The 16,179-nt window shown below is 37.6% G+C and overlaps 1 protein-coding gene across 1 annotated transcript; it reads left to right on the top strand.

Annotated features, from left to right (window-relative positions):
• Positions 1–8,853: 8,853 nt before the first annotated feature.
• Positions 8,854–15,029, top strand: LOC123767490 (uncharacterized). Its single transcript, XM_045757174.2, has 7 exons — positions 8,854–8,976; positions 9,738–9,865; positions 10,231–10,319; positions 11,373–11,543; positions 12,525–12,635; positions 12,785–12,965; positions 14,070–15,029. The coding sequence occupies exons 1-7, from the start codon at positions 8,903–8,905 to the stop codon at positions 14,240–14,242; spliced, it is 927 nt and encodes a 308-aa protein (XP_045613130.2). The 5' UTR covers positions 8,854–8,902; the 3' UTR covers positions 14,243–15,029.
• The last annotated feature ends 1,150 nt before the right edge of the window (positions 15,030–16,179 follow it).

Genomic DNA, 16,179 nt, shown 5'->3' on the forward strand with positions numbered 1-16,179 from the left:
CGTGGTGTCCTGTCTTCCCAGTACTCTTTGTCGTATAACACTTTGAAACTACTGACGGTTTTGGCTTCCACCACCACCTCGCTTAGCTTGTTCCAACTGTCTACCACTCTGTTTGCAAAAGAAATCTTTCTTATATTTTTTCAGCACCTTTGTTTCCTGTGTGAGAAGTTTTAATTTTCAACTTGACTGTGGAGAAAGATTTGGATTTACAGTAGTTTAAAGTATTTGGGAGAGATTTTGCACTTGAAATTAAGAGTTCCATTTTTATCATCCATAGCCAATAAAGTCCATGCAGAGGGTGGTGAGGATTCACCATGGCAAATATGGTGAGGATTCTGAAATAGACCAAGTAAAAGGAGAAATATTAGAGAAATGTTATAAAATTATTTGAGTATTACAGCTGTTGTTTTTGGGTTTTTTGTTGTTTTTTCATTATATGCTGAATATTTCTGTTATCATATTTTCTGTATATTATATATGAAAGACTTATTTTTTCAAGTGTAAATGCATTGTATGGATTATAGCATGTGATAATTATAATGAATGATGTTGAAGATTACAGTTGTCACAGGTACAATACAGATTTTAAGGTGTATACTGTAGCCAGTAACTAAAGCAGATTTATGTAATGGGCAATAGCAGAAGAAATCTTTCAAAAATATAGTAAGCATACATGTATCTTAAAGTTACTTGAAACAAAACTAAAGATATATATATATATATATATACTGTATATCTATCTGTCTCATATAATTTAAATAAATGTACAGGTATGTAAAGTTTGAAAATGAATAGTACTTGAGATAATCTTCTATATTATGATTAGCTGTGTAATTGTAAGTCAAGGCTTGAGTGTGATGAGTGAGAAGTTCAAACAGAATGAGACAGAAAGGAAAGCTGTTATAGATGTATGAAGAGAAACACTGGGGAAAAGAACAGATGAGTATTGTATATCCTTAGAGTGCTCCTGTACGTGATGATTGCTGTACTCTGGAGAGACTAGTTAGTAGAAGTATGTCAATCATTACAAGAGCATTGCTGTAAAATTATATGGAAATCAGATTGGAAAATTTTTAAATTTTAGGAAATTAAACTGTTACTTGGAGGAATTTTAGTGAATGCAAGGGAAATGGATACTTGATATAGTTGTTGAGTATGAAATTGTGAGGAAATTATTGATGATTAAAGAAAGTTACAAAAAACATAAATATTTTATTCCATTATGGCTGTATTTATTGTCATTATGTAACAAATTAGATGCAGGAACATTGTATATGGACATGTAGCAGTACCTATTGAAACATGCCAAATATTGGAATTTTGTTATATTTAAATTCAAAAGTTCAAAATACAGATCAAGAAATTATCAATGCTAAATATAGTAAAAGAATGATTAACACAAATTGGAATGAAGTCGTCTTTTAGTGCATTATTAGCTAGCAGGAAAAACAGTTGCTCGGAAGTTTCCCCAGATGACAGAGTAAGGAAGGTGTTTACATGAATGAGAGTTTAGGGGGAATAAGTAAACTTGAAATGTACAGTGGACAGACTGCACATGGCACATATTGATTAATTAATTAGTGCATCATGTTGCAATTAGAAATAGGTAGTAGAGTATGTATGTCTTTAATCAAATTACTAATGTAACATTTGCAACACTTGCATGAGCAATAATACCAAGACTGAGATTTTGACAATATTGTGGACAGCTTTATATGGCATGGTTATTACATTGAAAACAGTTGAAGCTTGGTTTCATCTATAGATTGCTATGTACACTTTTGCAATCAAATGATTCCATCTCAAATGTTTTTATTTTCTCAGTGTGTTTGACATTACATATTAATTTTATTTTGTTCACATATACTTTAGAAAGGTTTTGTAAATTTTCAACTATGAATCCATTTTATTATGCAAGGCTCAAAAGTTGTAATGGGTCTAGTTTGAATTTATTTGAATACAAGATATATACATTTTAAAATATGCGCATTTTTGTGAAGCTGTTTTTATTATAAACCTTATTAATGATGTGCCAGGTACTTTTATTAATGTGTGAATCGGATAACTTGAATTATTTTAAGAATTGTTTACATTATTTTTGGCTAATACAGTATATTATTTTAATGAACTTACTGAGCCTTACATATATACACTCTAGTACATACAATTTTTTATTTAGTTTCAGCATTTTGAAATTATTTAACTGTCAGCATCAGTGAAATATTAGGAGCATACTGTACAGTAAATAAATGATCGTGATAATTTGTCCCTACTCCGAGACACTTAAAACTGGCACTGTTTGTCTTGTAGGAATAAAAGTGATCTTGTTTTAAGTTTTCTTCTATTCAAACAAGGTTTGCTGTTTTATCCTTGGCATTTATGCACTCACTGGAGCCATGTAAGTCTAACCTTGGCTTATGGTCTGTTTTTGGTGGTGGCAACTGCAAAGACAAGTTTTATAAGTGATTGTTCCAAATGTATTTAAATTCTAGTCATTAGCTTTTGGCATTTTGTTTATAATAGTAACATAAATACACCCTGAATCAGTGTTCAGACAAAAAGAAAGATGGCTCGCAACACTTGTCTGGTTGTATTAAAAGTACAAAACTCATTATCTAGCATATTGCGTTGTCTGCAGTGGTGTATCGGTATCCATGAAGACTTGATGCTCTCGTGAAGTGGGGAGCTGCTGCTCAGTAAATAAGCTGCTGCTCCAGTTGTATAACTATTGTATAATAACTCATCATTGTAATTTTCATGGAAAGTAACATAAAACAAATTACTTAGTGCAGAGTAATAATAAAGTACATGTATGATAGTAAATACCATAAATTGTTTTGCATTTTTAAAGTTTGAATTTTTTTATGTCGACATCCTGTACATATAAGCTGTTTTACACTAGACATTTTTTTTTTAATTTGGTATTCGGTCCTGAAATGACAATATAACTTCTCGTTGTACAGAAAACAAAATGTTAGTTATTTTTTCTAATTTAATTCATATGAAGTAAATATTTCATATACAGTATTTACAGTACTGTATTTTAATTTATATTGTAGTAATTTAGCTATTTACTAGAGGTAGATTCTACACAAACAGTAGTGTTGTTTTTAATGGGTAATATGTTGCACAAACAAGAAGACAGTGTTATTTGTATGTACAACACATTCTTTTATGATACAGTGGAACCTCTATATTTATCAGCCTTATATTCATCAGATTCGATATTCATCAAATTTTCCATATTAGTCGCCCACTGCCCAGTACAGGATCATCACGTGGTCGGTTAGCTCACCCAGTCAGCCTTGTGCACTCATGAAGCTCGCATCTCCTTCTAATTTCTCTTGGAAATTTGTGTTCTTTTTGCAATTTTTTGCAGTTATCTTTGTAAAAATAAGTGACTATAACTCCAACAGTGTATTGAAAAAAAAAAGCTGTGAGAATTGCAATAGAGTTGAAAAAGGACTTGTTACCAAGTTTGAACGTGAAAAATTTATTTCAATATTCGTCGGGTTTCAATATTCATCAGGAATGAATTAATGACAAATATAGAGGTTCCACTGTATTCTGTGTTGAAAATGTTAAATTATTTTTAAGTACAGTAAGAGTTAGACATGGTATATAGCATAAAAAGTAAACAAAAATATGAACATGGCTGTTAGCAACATTAGCAGATTAATAGTTTTGTCATGAAGTGCTTCAGTCTTCCAATTTAAGTGAAATGAAAATCGATTGTTGCATACAACTAAGAATCACTTCACAGTTATTATATACCAGTACTTCATTTCAATAGAAAAAATGTAATGTTGGATGCCTTTCAATATTTGAACAAAATATGGATACTGAACACATGTCATTATTCAGACAATGCAGCGATTTATATAACCACCAATTATCTTAGCCAAAGAACAATTTTTAACATTGTAATTGTAGCCAAAGATCAATGTATTACTAATGTCATATTTTGCAGTAAACTTGCTTTCATAAATGTGATTTTGTAGGTCTAGGTTTATGATTGGTGGTATAGACAGCAACTGATGGATAAGCACAACTGTGGGGCTTATTTATAAATTTGTTAAATTTTATCATTCATCAGGGTACTTAGGTGATGTTGAAATGATGAATTGTGGTAGCAGTAGTTCATCAAGGTGAAGGTGGTAATGCTTCACATTCATAGCCCATCAATCCCAAGTATCAATCTAGAGCAAGGCAAGTAACGGAATGTTACTTACTATAGTACTGTATGCATAACCCTGGTCATGTTTACCATGTGAAGGCTCTAGACTTGGTTAACCCAATTTGCTTGTCAGAATGCCAACTCTTTGGTGCCATGAAAATATCTTAAAGTGACCGAGAAATTTGTTTAATAGATATCTTCTTAAGTCATTAAAATGTTATTTATTTTTTAATATAATATTTTAATCCTTAAAGAATTGTTCCTTCGAGTTTATAAAATAATACAAAATTTGTTATATTTGAATAATTCTAATAGATAATCAGCATATTGGTGCCCTTTGTATTTGCAGCTTGTGATAAATTTGATTGTCAGTTTTCTATTATGGTTTGAGAATGTAATTTAGAATGCTTCTTAGCAAGTTGTTTGATCTAGACACTATTAGCCAATATGTTGTATTATGCTTAAGCTGTACATAATTAGATACATTATTTTAATAAAATTACATAGCCATGCCATTGTTACATACAAATGATTAATTTGGTATTGGTGATCTTATGGTACAGTTCAACATTCCACTTTCATATCATTCCCCAGCAGTTTGTATAATGATGCAGATATATGACAGTACTGCAACTTTAGTACTTACTGTATTGTGCTTTTTTATAATTATATGTTTTTCTTAATTTCATGTATTTTGTCATTTTTTCAACTATTTCAAGTTTAGTACTAATTTGTCATAGAAAAAGTTTAACAAATTAAAATAAAAAGCATTGTTAGAGAAAAGACATGCACTGACTAAACGTTTTTGGTACACCTAAATACCTTCAGTTACGGTATTACACAAGTCTTTATAAAGGTAGAGATCTCACTTGGTTGAATTTAAGTTAGTCATTACTACTATTGGAGTGCAACCAATATCATTTAAGGTGCTTCATATTTTATATCAATTTTGTTTCCTCACATTATTGTACTATTTTTGTTAATTTTGAGACTATACAGCATAATATAGTAACACACAATTCAGTCTAAAGTGTAAGCTTAGAAAGCTTCATAACTGATAGAAAATATTTCAAAGATTTCAATTTACCAATGGTTTTGAATGTAGTTTTTAAAGTATTTTTGGAACCTTTCACAAGGAAAGTTGTATATACAGTCTTTATAAAAGTAGTGTTTTTCTTAAACCTATGTTGAACTTGCATTTCAACTGTATAAAGAGGGTTTGGTTTCCAAAACTATGAGAATATCAATCTACTAAACTACCGAAGAAAATTAATCCTAGCAATATTTAAAAGTACAGTACTCTTAAGAATTTCATCAGAATTGTTGAAACTATTATTGGGTGCAATTTAAGTTATTATTTGTGCAGTTGTATTATGCACTTCCTTACATTTATAATACACTGTATGTAGGCATTGTTTAAAATAGAAAATACCCTACATATTGGAATAGATGAAAACATGATTTCTTGTGTGTTGTCTGGAATGTTCTGAAGGTTCTGTTACTACAGTATATCAATAAACTAAGAATTACATGGAAAAATCTTTTAATTTTCCATTTTATTAAGGAGTGAAATTCAGAAACATTGGTAATATTGTATTGTAACTACAGTACAGTATTGTTCATCACAGAAAGCCCCCCTCTCATGGTCAGTGTATAACTTGGATTTGGGCTCGAGTGATTTGATGACCAAAAGTAATTGTCTTGTACAGCTTTTCACTGGATGAGTGCTTGGAGTGCACAATATACTACTGCTCATTGGATAAGCATAGAATTCACAATAAGCTGCTAATTACAGAATGAATATTAGGTTCACAATAAACTAGTCATATTTGTTAAAGATAAAAACATGTTGCATAGAATGTCTGTCTATAGTTGAAGGGCAGACTCTTTTGGTTAGGCTCATTAAATTTCGCAGTATTACTGGTGATTGTATGGAATGTCATAGAGTTGTGGTTCCCCCACCACCACCACCACCACCACCACCAAACCACCTGGGCTGGATGGTAGAGCGACGGTCTCGCTTCATGCAGGTCGGCGTTCAATCCCCGAACGTCCGAGTGGTTGGGCACCATCCTTCCTCCCCCCCCCCCCCGTCCCATCCCTAATCTTTATCCTGACCCCTTCCCAGTGCTAGTCATAATGGCTTAGTGCTTTTCCCTGAAAATTCCCTCCCTTCCCCCCCCCCTCTTGCACCCTTGATGGGAAGTCAGCCTCTATGCTTCCCCTTCACATAGTTGGATATAATTTTTTTTTACCCAGAGTCTCTAGATTTTAACATTTGTTTAAATATTCATGTATTCATGTACCATATATGTTTTGATGACATATTTGCATTCTATGTACTTAAGTGCAGTTTTAGGATGAGAGCTACGTTCGTGGTGTCCTGTCTTCCCAGTACTTTTTGTAGTATAACGCTTTGAAACTACTGACAATTTCAGCCTCCACCTCAGTAGTTGCTGGTTTTAGGTGGTTTGCAGTTGTAGTTGCTGGTTTCAGAAATGCCTCTTTGTCAATTCGGTCATTTCCTGTTAGTATTTTGTAAGTAGTGATCATATTGCCTCTTTTTTTTATTCTATCTTCTAGTTATGGCATGTTTAACGCCTCTAGTTTCTCCTCTTAACTTGTTTTTCAGCGCCGGATGCCATTTTGTAGCTTTTGCACCTTTTCCAGTTTCTTTATGTGCTGCTTGAGATTTGGGCACCATACAACTGCTGGTCAATGACGTCAACGAAGCCCCGCTCGAGGAATGTTTGAACGTGGATCAAGGAAGTAAAAAACTTATTATATTTACAAGGAAGAGGTGGTTTAAGGAAGTGAAAAACAAATTGTATTGACAAGGAAAAGGTGTGCATATCTGCTTGCCACGCTCGCGTCCTCCATCGACTGACTGCCAGTACGCTTAGTTCGGTCCACATAGATATAAGTGGCAGTTTCCTGGTGGGCGTGGTGCGACCGCGACTCCTTTTCTTATATTATGGTAGTGAGTTATGCAATATCGTAGAGCTCGTGGTAGAGTCGTCATTATTTTGGCACTATATAGAGGAGTATGTAGTACTGATGTAGTGAGTTTGGTACTATTGTAGAATGTGTAATACTGCTCTTGGGTGTGCTACTGCCGTAGTGAGGTTGGCACTATCTTCAGTATGTACTCACCATTTGTCCCCCAATCTGAACTTTACATACAGAGCTCAGAGATATACCACCAAAATAGTTCCAGAACTAAGAGGTATAACTTATAAAGAAAGGCTACAGGAATTAGACCTTATGTCAATGGAATTATCGAAGGCGTGATTACCACATTCAGAATTATTAAGAGGAATTGTTAGGGTAGACTATTAAGCACAGATGGTACTCGAGCAAGGAGACAAATTGAAACTGAGTACTCAAATGATCCCCAAAATTACTAGAAAAGATTTTTATTTCTTTAATCTTTCCTCTTAGTTCTGAGATTAATCTAATGGTATATCTCCGAACCTTCAACCTCTCCGTACATTGTATTCCAGGATTGGTCTGACGTATGTGATATAATTTCCCTTATTAGAGAGGAAGCCTGTTGTGCTTATCGCGGTCCCTCTACACTAGGGGTGGAGAACCATTTGTCATACGAATGTCATATTTTACTGAGCGAGGATTTCATAAGGCCGCACTTGTTAAGAGTAGCATAGTAAATATGCGGTACAAGATCATATCCATAAGTTCTTGGGTGACAATATTCAAAGAGTACGGTGTTTTTTATGTTTATTGTAAACAGTTTGGTTACAGTAGTTGAATGTTGGAAATGGTGCTACGGTGTCTTGATAGGTTGAGACGAGGATGCTTCCTACTTGCTGTTGGCGGGGTCAGGCAGGACAAAGTGATGCAGGTGGCCGGAAGCAGAGAGCTTGAGAGAGAGGCATGGAGCTGCTAACAGAGCGTTTGAAAGAGGCCCGGAGCCGCGAACAGAGAGCTTGAGAGAGGCCTGGAGCTGCAAGCAGAGAGCTTAAGAGAGTTCTAGAGCCGCGAGTAGAGAGCTTGAGAGAGTTCTGGAACCGCGAGCAGAGAGCTTGAGAGAGTTCTCGAGAAAAGAGCTTGAGAGAAGCCTGAAGACGCGAGCAGAGAGCTGGAGAGAGGCCTGGAGCCGCGAACAGAGCTTGAACGAAGCCGGGGTGGAGAGCTTGGATGAGGGTGAGATTGGCTGTCTGATCCGTAGAGAGGCTTGGAGCAACTGGTGTGAGAGTTGGAACTCGCCTGTTGATATTGTCTTCGACCGTGTCATATCTGCGTTGGTCACCCTCTGCTCGAGGAGTAAGTCCCCCTCTTACTGTAGCTGGTCAGCCTCTGCTCGAGAAATACATCCTCTTACTGTAGCTGGTCAGCCTCTGCTCAAGGAGTACATCCTTCTCTTATTAAAGTTCGTCAGTTAAGGTTGAGCTCTGGTTAAGCTCTCGTAAGCATGGGTTATTTAAATGTAGCATAATTCATGCTATTTCTATATGTTAATTAGAGTATTATAATATTAATTGTATCCCAAATAATTAATAATAGAGCATTGGACAATATTTATTTTATTTTTACATGCCTTCATTAAGTGCAAATGTGGCAACATGACCTGCCAGCTTGATATTTCAGTGGTATGTAAATAGTGTACCCAATTATATATATTTGTTTTATCTATTTTGTTCCACTGAAAGTAGACCCACGGCACACCGAGTCTATCAGGAAGGGTCTAGAGCGACTCTCAGGACCATGAAGATACATACTTGCGTCTCACCGCAGAAGACCATCATTGCAGTGATTGTTGGTCTCCTGGTGATCGTCGGGTAAGAATTTGTCTAATTGCTGCTCATGTTTGTGCAAATACCAGTACCTGTAAAATGGTAAAATTTCAAGATGTTGAATGATGTGTATAAGGGTCCAGGACAAAGAGAAATATCATTTTAATTTCAAAGTCCAATGAGATTGCAGCGCAAGATTATCCGGTCCCCTCGACAGGATAACTCCACACCTCTCTTTATGCTTTATATATATATATATATATATATATATATATATATATATATATATATATATATATATATATATATATATATATATCTATATATATATATATATATATATATATCTATATATATATATATATATATCTATATATATATATATATATATATATATATATATATATATATATATATATATATATATATATATATATATATATATGTATATATATATATATATATAGCATGTGTCCACATGAATGTCTGCTTTGGGACTAAAGCACACTTGCTGAGCTCATCACAGAGGTTGAGCTTCATGCTCTACATCATACTAAAGCCAGCTGACGACCCACAGCTTCAGAGAAGAGAGTATAATTCAAAGGAAATGTGTTTGTCCCTTTTGCAAATGTATACTTTTAAAAAGGGAATAAGAAGTTCTTTAGTCTCTGATCAAGTTGATTAGGCTAGAACTCAACTTTCTGAGAAAGTTATTGGCGATTTTATTTAAAATATACTGTCCCTTATGTAGTGTGGTGTGGTCAGATATATAATATATATTTTAAAAAATATGACGTTTATTTCAGGATCTTTTACTCTAATATGTGGCTAGAAACGAGTAAACCAGTTAACTTGGATGAAAATTCTGAGACAGCAATAGAAAGTGCCTCCGATGACGGATGGAAGGAAGTGGCTCGCCAAGACCAAGACTGGGGTAAGACTTCTGGGCAAATTGTAACATTTTATACGGGTGGTGAACACATAATAAATAAAATAAAATAAACCTGGTGAACACGCATTATTCGCTATGAAATTATGAGTCTGACTCTAGCTGACGTATTATTACCCCTCAGTAAGTCTGACCAGAGCTGACGCTTTACCCCCTAATTTCGCGAGCTTGGTTTACCTTTATCTACGCCTGTCGGATCATATTTAAAAAAAAAAAATCATATTAAATTCCTTTTCATTGATTTGCCTAACTGTAGCCTAACATGATCTAACTTAACCTCGTCTCACAGAACCTAATATAATCTATCTTTATATAAGGAGTTTAATCTTTATTTTATCTTTTATTCCCAGAAAAGGTGACATGCCCCGTTAAGAAGATGAAAAACGCGGACGACTTTTACAACTACATCGATCACCGCAAACTCCATTGCGACAAGCTGGTAAGTGCTCCATATTGTTTAAAATCTAAGTTTAAGAAACTTAATTTTATAAACTAGTTTTGGATCATGCAAGGCTCTTTTGACATTGACAATATATCCTATCTTGCTAAAAGTCTCTATAGAAGTGCTGGTGGCTGGAAGGTCCAGGAGCTACTAAGCCATCATCACTAGGCTGGGTGTAGTACTCAGGGTTTCTATCCACCTGTGCTAGGCTTGGGTAGAAGCCCCGGTTTATAACCACCTGTTAGGCTTGGGTAGAAGCCCCGGTTTATAACCACCTGTTAGGCTTGGGTAGAAGCCCCGGTTTATAACCACCTGTTAGGCTTGTGTAGAAGCCCCAGTTTATAACCACCTGTTAGGCTTGTGTAGAAACCCCAGCTTATAACCACCTGTTAAGCTTGTGTAGAAGCCCCGGTTTATAAACTCCTGTTAGGCTTTGGTAGAAGCCTTGGTTTAGAACCACCTGTGTTAGGTTTGGGTAGAGCCTCAGGTTCAGAGTCAAAACGCCATTTTCAACAAACACTAGAAAAGGATTACATAATTAGCATAGTCTTGTATTGATGAGACTGATGTCCTTTGACAGTTATCTGTTTCTTTAATAATTACGCTAAAATTTACGTTATAATATAAAATTAAAGCCTCGTAACACAGCTTATTAGAAAGGTCAGAACACTATAATTGTATTTTTAATAACGTTATTTAATTAATTGAAAACTGTCATTACTAGGATTGTCTGCACTTGATTTATATGGCATCTAATACATAGTGCCACAGTTTATAAAAAATTATGTTAATTTATTTATTTATTTATTTATTTATTTATTTATTTATTTATTTATATACAAGAAGGTACATTGGGATTGTGAGGATACATAGCATAGTAATTACATTCTTGTAAAGCCACTAGTACGCGCAGCGTTTCGGGCAGGTCCTTAATTGTGAATAATATAATTAGTCACCCTTTCTTCTTTGCTATTAAACAATCGATAGTATTACCTAAGTGATAAGGGAAGGAGAGCATGTAATACCAGAGGGGCCCGCTTACCTCCACAGGTGATGTTGGGCGGGCAGCTGGGCACTCATCCTCCATACATGGTTGGGGAGAAGTGGATGTGTATGAGCAAGGAATACAACATTGTCCCGGGCAACTGCATCGCGCTCTCCTTCGGCATCGAGCGAGACTTCTCTTTCGATGACGACTTGGATAAGCGCTTCAACTGTAAGGTGAGGGCTGGCTGTTTTCGGCCCTATATTGTGGCTTGTTGAGCTTGAAGCCATTACTCCTTGTAGGTGTTACATATGACTTTTTAAATAAGGTGTCTGGATTAATACCCTCCAACTTGTTCGGTATTTTGCAATCTCGATATCAGCCTTGTTATGTGTGACTTACAGCCTTGTTTCTCCTATGGCGGTCAACCGTCCCTGCAGTTGTGTACTATAACTGCTGTAAAGTTCATGCAACAGATATCTGGCGGTTTCCCATTGCACGTTGTGGTCTGAGTCGTGAGAAATGGTTATACAAGTGTTATAAATTTACTTCCTTGGTCAATCTGACAACGTTAATAGAATGCACAATGTGTTCTCGTCATCTCTGTTATATAAATTGCAATAATAATCGACCAGTCTAGGCTTCTGAAGCTAACAGAGAAACACAAGTAGAGTGTTAGAGAATATGCAGAAACAAAAGCAGAGTTGTTGAAACTGGTTTGTTGTTGGGTATAATTTAGGCCTGTCAACCGCGGGAGGGATATTAATAGCTTACTGATCAATCAACAAGTATACTTTAGTCCGGAGCAGAGTTCGTGACAAAGGTAAACTCTCAGTAAACTGTCCAGCGACTTGTTCAGCAGAGGTCTCGTGCTGAATGTTATTGTCAAACTTCATATGTTTCTCAAGTTGTCTCTCCTTGTCGCCTCCTTCAACCAGTCTCCGTTGTGGATCTCTTGCGTTATTTCTCACACCATATAACAAGTTTCGGCACAAAGATGTGTTAATAGCAATAAAGAAATGTACTAACGAACTAATAATAGTTGAGACTTAAATAGTGAGTTCCAGTGTGTAGAACAGTCAAGCACAGTTGCTGAGGTGGAACAGACGGCTCGAGTAAATGTGTCAGAAGTACACGAGTGTTGGCACTATGAAGTACATTACAACTGTACATTACCGGCGGCGTACACCGACATGTAAACTAACAAACTGTTGCAGGTGTTCGCATTCGACCCGACCATTAACAAGGCGACTCACCGGCGCTCCGACAACATCATGTTCTACGACTTGGGCATTTCTGATACCGATGCTCACATCAACAGCACCAAGGTATGTCTTTACAGTGACGATACTTCCTCCTGTAACATAACCAAGACAGATCACAGAGATACAGTGTATATATTTTTCTTAGTGCCCTGCAGTATAGTGATGCTGTATTTTGTTAAAGCTGTATCCTGCTGCATAATCACCCGCCACAGATGGCCAGGTACGAGACCATTCTGAAGATGTTGAGTCTGGAGAACGCCACCATAGACTACCTCAAGATCGACGTGGAGGGAGCTGAACTCAACTTCTTCCACGACGTCTTCGCCAACACCCCAAACTTGCTCAAGAATGTCAAGCAGATCGGCATGGAGATCCACAATAGTGAATCTGTGTGTGAGTCTCTAATTATCATGAAACTTTCTACAAAACAGTTCTGAAAGGATAATTCTCGCCATACGGTCCAGCTGCACTCTAGAGCCATCATATATATTGTGCTCTTGGATTCTTTCTTGGAGGTCAGAGGGCTGGTGGAGGACAGTGTCACAGGGAAGTTATAGGTTGGTGGAGGACAGTGTCACAGGGAAGTTATAGGTTGGTGGAGGACAGTGTCACAGGGAAGTTATAGGTTGGTGGAGGACAGTGTCACAGGGAAGTTATAGGTTGGTGGAGGACAGTGTCACAGGGAAGTTATAGGTTGGTGGAGGACAGTGTCACAGGGAAGTTATAGGCTGGTGGAGGACAGTGTCACAGGGAAGTTATAGGTTGGTGGAGGACAGTGTCACAGGGAAGTTATAGGTTGGTGGAGGACAGTGTCACAGGGAAGTTATAGGCTGGTGGAGGACAGTGTCACAGGGAAGTTATAGGCTGGTGGAGGACAGTGTCACAGGGAAGTTATAGGCTGGTGGAGGACAGTGTCACAGGGAAGTTATAGGTTGGTGGAGGACAGTGTCACAGGGAAGTTATAGGTTGGTGGAGGACAGTGTCACAGGGAAGTTATAGGCTGGTGGAGGACAGTGTCACAGGGAAGTTATAGGCTGGTGGAGGACAGTGTCACAGGGGAAGTTATAGGCTGGTGGAGGACAGTGTCACAGGGAAGTTATAGGCTGGTGGAGGACAGTGTCACAGGGAAGTTATAGGCTGGTGGAGGACAGTGTCACAGGGAAGTTATAGGCTGGTGGAGGACAGTGTCACAGGGAAGTTATAGGCTGGTGGAGGACAGTGTCACAGGGAAGTTATAGGCTGGTGGAGGACAGTGTCACAGGGAAGTTATAGGCTGGTGGAGGACAGGGATATGATAAAGACCAGAAACATTTAAATGACTAATACAGTATTTAATTATATGTAACGCTGTGAACATATATATAATGAAATTGATAATTAAAAAATTAAAAATAATTTAAATGAAATATATTTATAGTCGTTATCTTACTTTCTGCAGTTTTATATATATACTTTATGTACTTAGATATAATTTAATCATATATATTATCTTTTCAGTAATGCCTGTTGTGAGGGAGAAACTCTGGAAGTATTTCCAGCTTCTGGATTGTTTTGGGTTCAAGGTTATCTTTAGTGAAATAAATCCCGTCATTCACCTGCGGTTCGTTCTCAGAGGCCAGGTGCGGTCTTGCTGTTACGAGGTGGTGTGGGCCCGTCACCACTACTGGTGAGTCTCCCAGAGGTCACTACTGGTGAGAAAAAGGTGTAGGGAAGCTGTGAGTGCGAAGGCAGTTGGAAGTGAGAATAACCAGATGTAAGGCTGTGAAGAGGTGTAGGGGGCTTGTAGTGAAAATAATTATGAAAAGAAGGCACCAAGCCGGGAAGGCTATGTAAGGGGCTTGTAGAATGGATACAGAAGCGGTCATGGGGTGTAGGGTATGACGTCAAGAGCTACGAGATGTAGAGGCTGGTCAAAATGTACACAGGACTATAACAAGAGGTGTAGGGTGAGGTATCAAAAGTTGTGAGGCATTGAGAGGATTGGTCATAAGCGCAGCGTAATTTCCTCTGGACTTATGTGTTATTGACCTCATGATGGAGGGCAAGCGACCTCCCACGCCGATATCCCACCCGTAACATCGTCTTCAAGCTGATGCAACACTTCCTCGCTCCTGGAAACCCAAGCGCATAGAGTCGCAGTCAGCTACGTGTCTTTAATTATGGATAGCTGGAAGCTGTTGGGCACGCCTGGTGGAGACGGTGATGGTGGTTCAGAACATCCAAGAAACTATTGGGTGCGGCGGCTTGTCCGGAGAACGCCACCAGGGTATGGTGGTCAAATTTCACATAAGACGGAACTTCTTGTAACTTTATGTTCTGAGAAGTTGAATCTAAAACAACATATGCCGTGTCAATCTTCATCAATCAATGCCTTGTCACTCCTCACTTGGGAATGAACCTTGTAGGCTTCGACACGTTCTGAAAAATTATAATGAATACAATACAATATACAGTACAATATTTTTGTATATCAGCGCCTTAGTGTGGCGATCCAGAGAGGAAATGCTCACTGCATCCATGGTTCCTGCCCGCCATCTGAGGAACTGGAGGAGCTATACAACCTGTGACAAGTAGTCTTGTACCTTGCATGTAACCAATGTTGTAACCCTTTTTGTGGAATGAAATTTTAAAATAAAGTTAGATATATATACACACACACTAAAAGAATAGGGGTGGTAGGAGAAGAAAATATCAAAGTGTTCAGTGAGGATCCACAAGGTCTTCTCTGAGTACTCATTATTTTCTTCTCCGAGGCTATGGGTCCCTACACTTGCACCAGAGGTGGAATCCTTATATATATATAGTATAATGTATAACCCCGCTGGGTTAACCGGCGGGGTCCATATATGTCTGTATGTCCCCCCTCCCCCCCACTCTCTCTCTCTCTAACCTACGACAATCTCATACCCTACATGTTTCATCTTGAAAAGTTGAGTGAAGCTGGACCTAAGCATCTGGCTTCCTACTTTAAGTGTACGAAACTAAGTTCATGTAAGAGATGGCTAACGAACAGGCAATAAAACAAATGCATTAGTTTAAGAAAAGTTGGAAGGGAAAATGCCTGGGCTTTGAATAATGAGAAAACAAAGACACGTTAACTTAAGGTAGTGTTAGCATAGGGGATTTAGCCCTCAAGTGGGAACAATAACATCTGGACGATAGATGGAGTTAGAACATAGTCATCATGAGTTACAACAATTAACATAGACAAAGTATAACGACTTGGCTTAAAATAATGTGTAAAGAATGCGCTCTACCTCAAGATAGACAAGAACATGAGAAGCCTCAACTACCTGGCAAACCAAAAATGGAACATTAAGGGTATATATATTTTGCCGAACATGTTATTACTGCAGCAGTAGGAAATAGTCAACGATGGCAAGCCCTATTGTGTCCCAATCCACCCCGTCAACGCCCACATCAACCTCCAAGTCCTGGAGAACACAGCGAGTGACCCACACACTCATTGACGTGGCTCATGAGATCCTCAGCGAGTGACGTCGATAACCAGGAGGTCGGTGGGGGTACGCGCTCTCCAGACGGCGAGTCCAGTGTTGGCACTGGTCACGGCAGGGAGTACAGTCTTCGGTGTAGAGGCGTCACCTCA

Source organism: Procambarus clarkii, chromosome 67, assembly GCF_040958095.1.
Source record: "Procambarus clarkii isolate CNS0578487 chromosome 67, FALCON_Pclarkii_2.0, whole genome shotgun sequence".
In the NCBI taxonomy this organism is placed as follows: Eukaryota; Metazoa; Arthropoda; class Malacostraca; order Decapoda; family Cambaridae; genus Procambarus; species Procambarus clarkii.

Excerpts from the sequence above, each read along its gene's own strand:
- LOC123767490 (XM_045757174.2), top strand. The coding sequence starts at position 8,903 with ATGAAGATACATACTTGCGTCTCACCGCAGAAGACCATCATTGCAGTG. Across the intron at positions 10,320-11,372 it reads AACTCCATTGCGACAAGCTG|GTGATGTTGGGCGGGCAGCT; the intron begins GTAAGTGCTCCA and ends TTACCTCCACAG. Across the intron at positions 12,966-14,069 it reads CCACAATAGTGAATCTGTGT|TAATGCCTGTTGTGAGGGAG; the intron begins GTGAGTCTCTAA and ends TTATCTTTTCAG.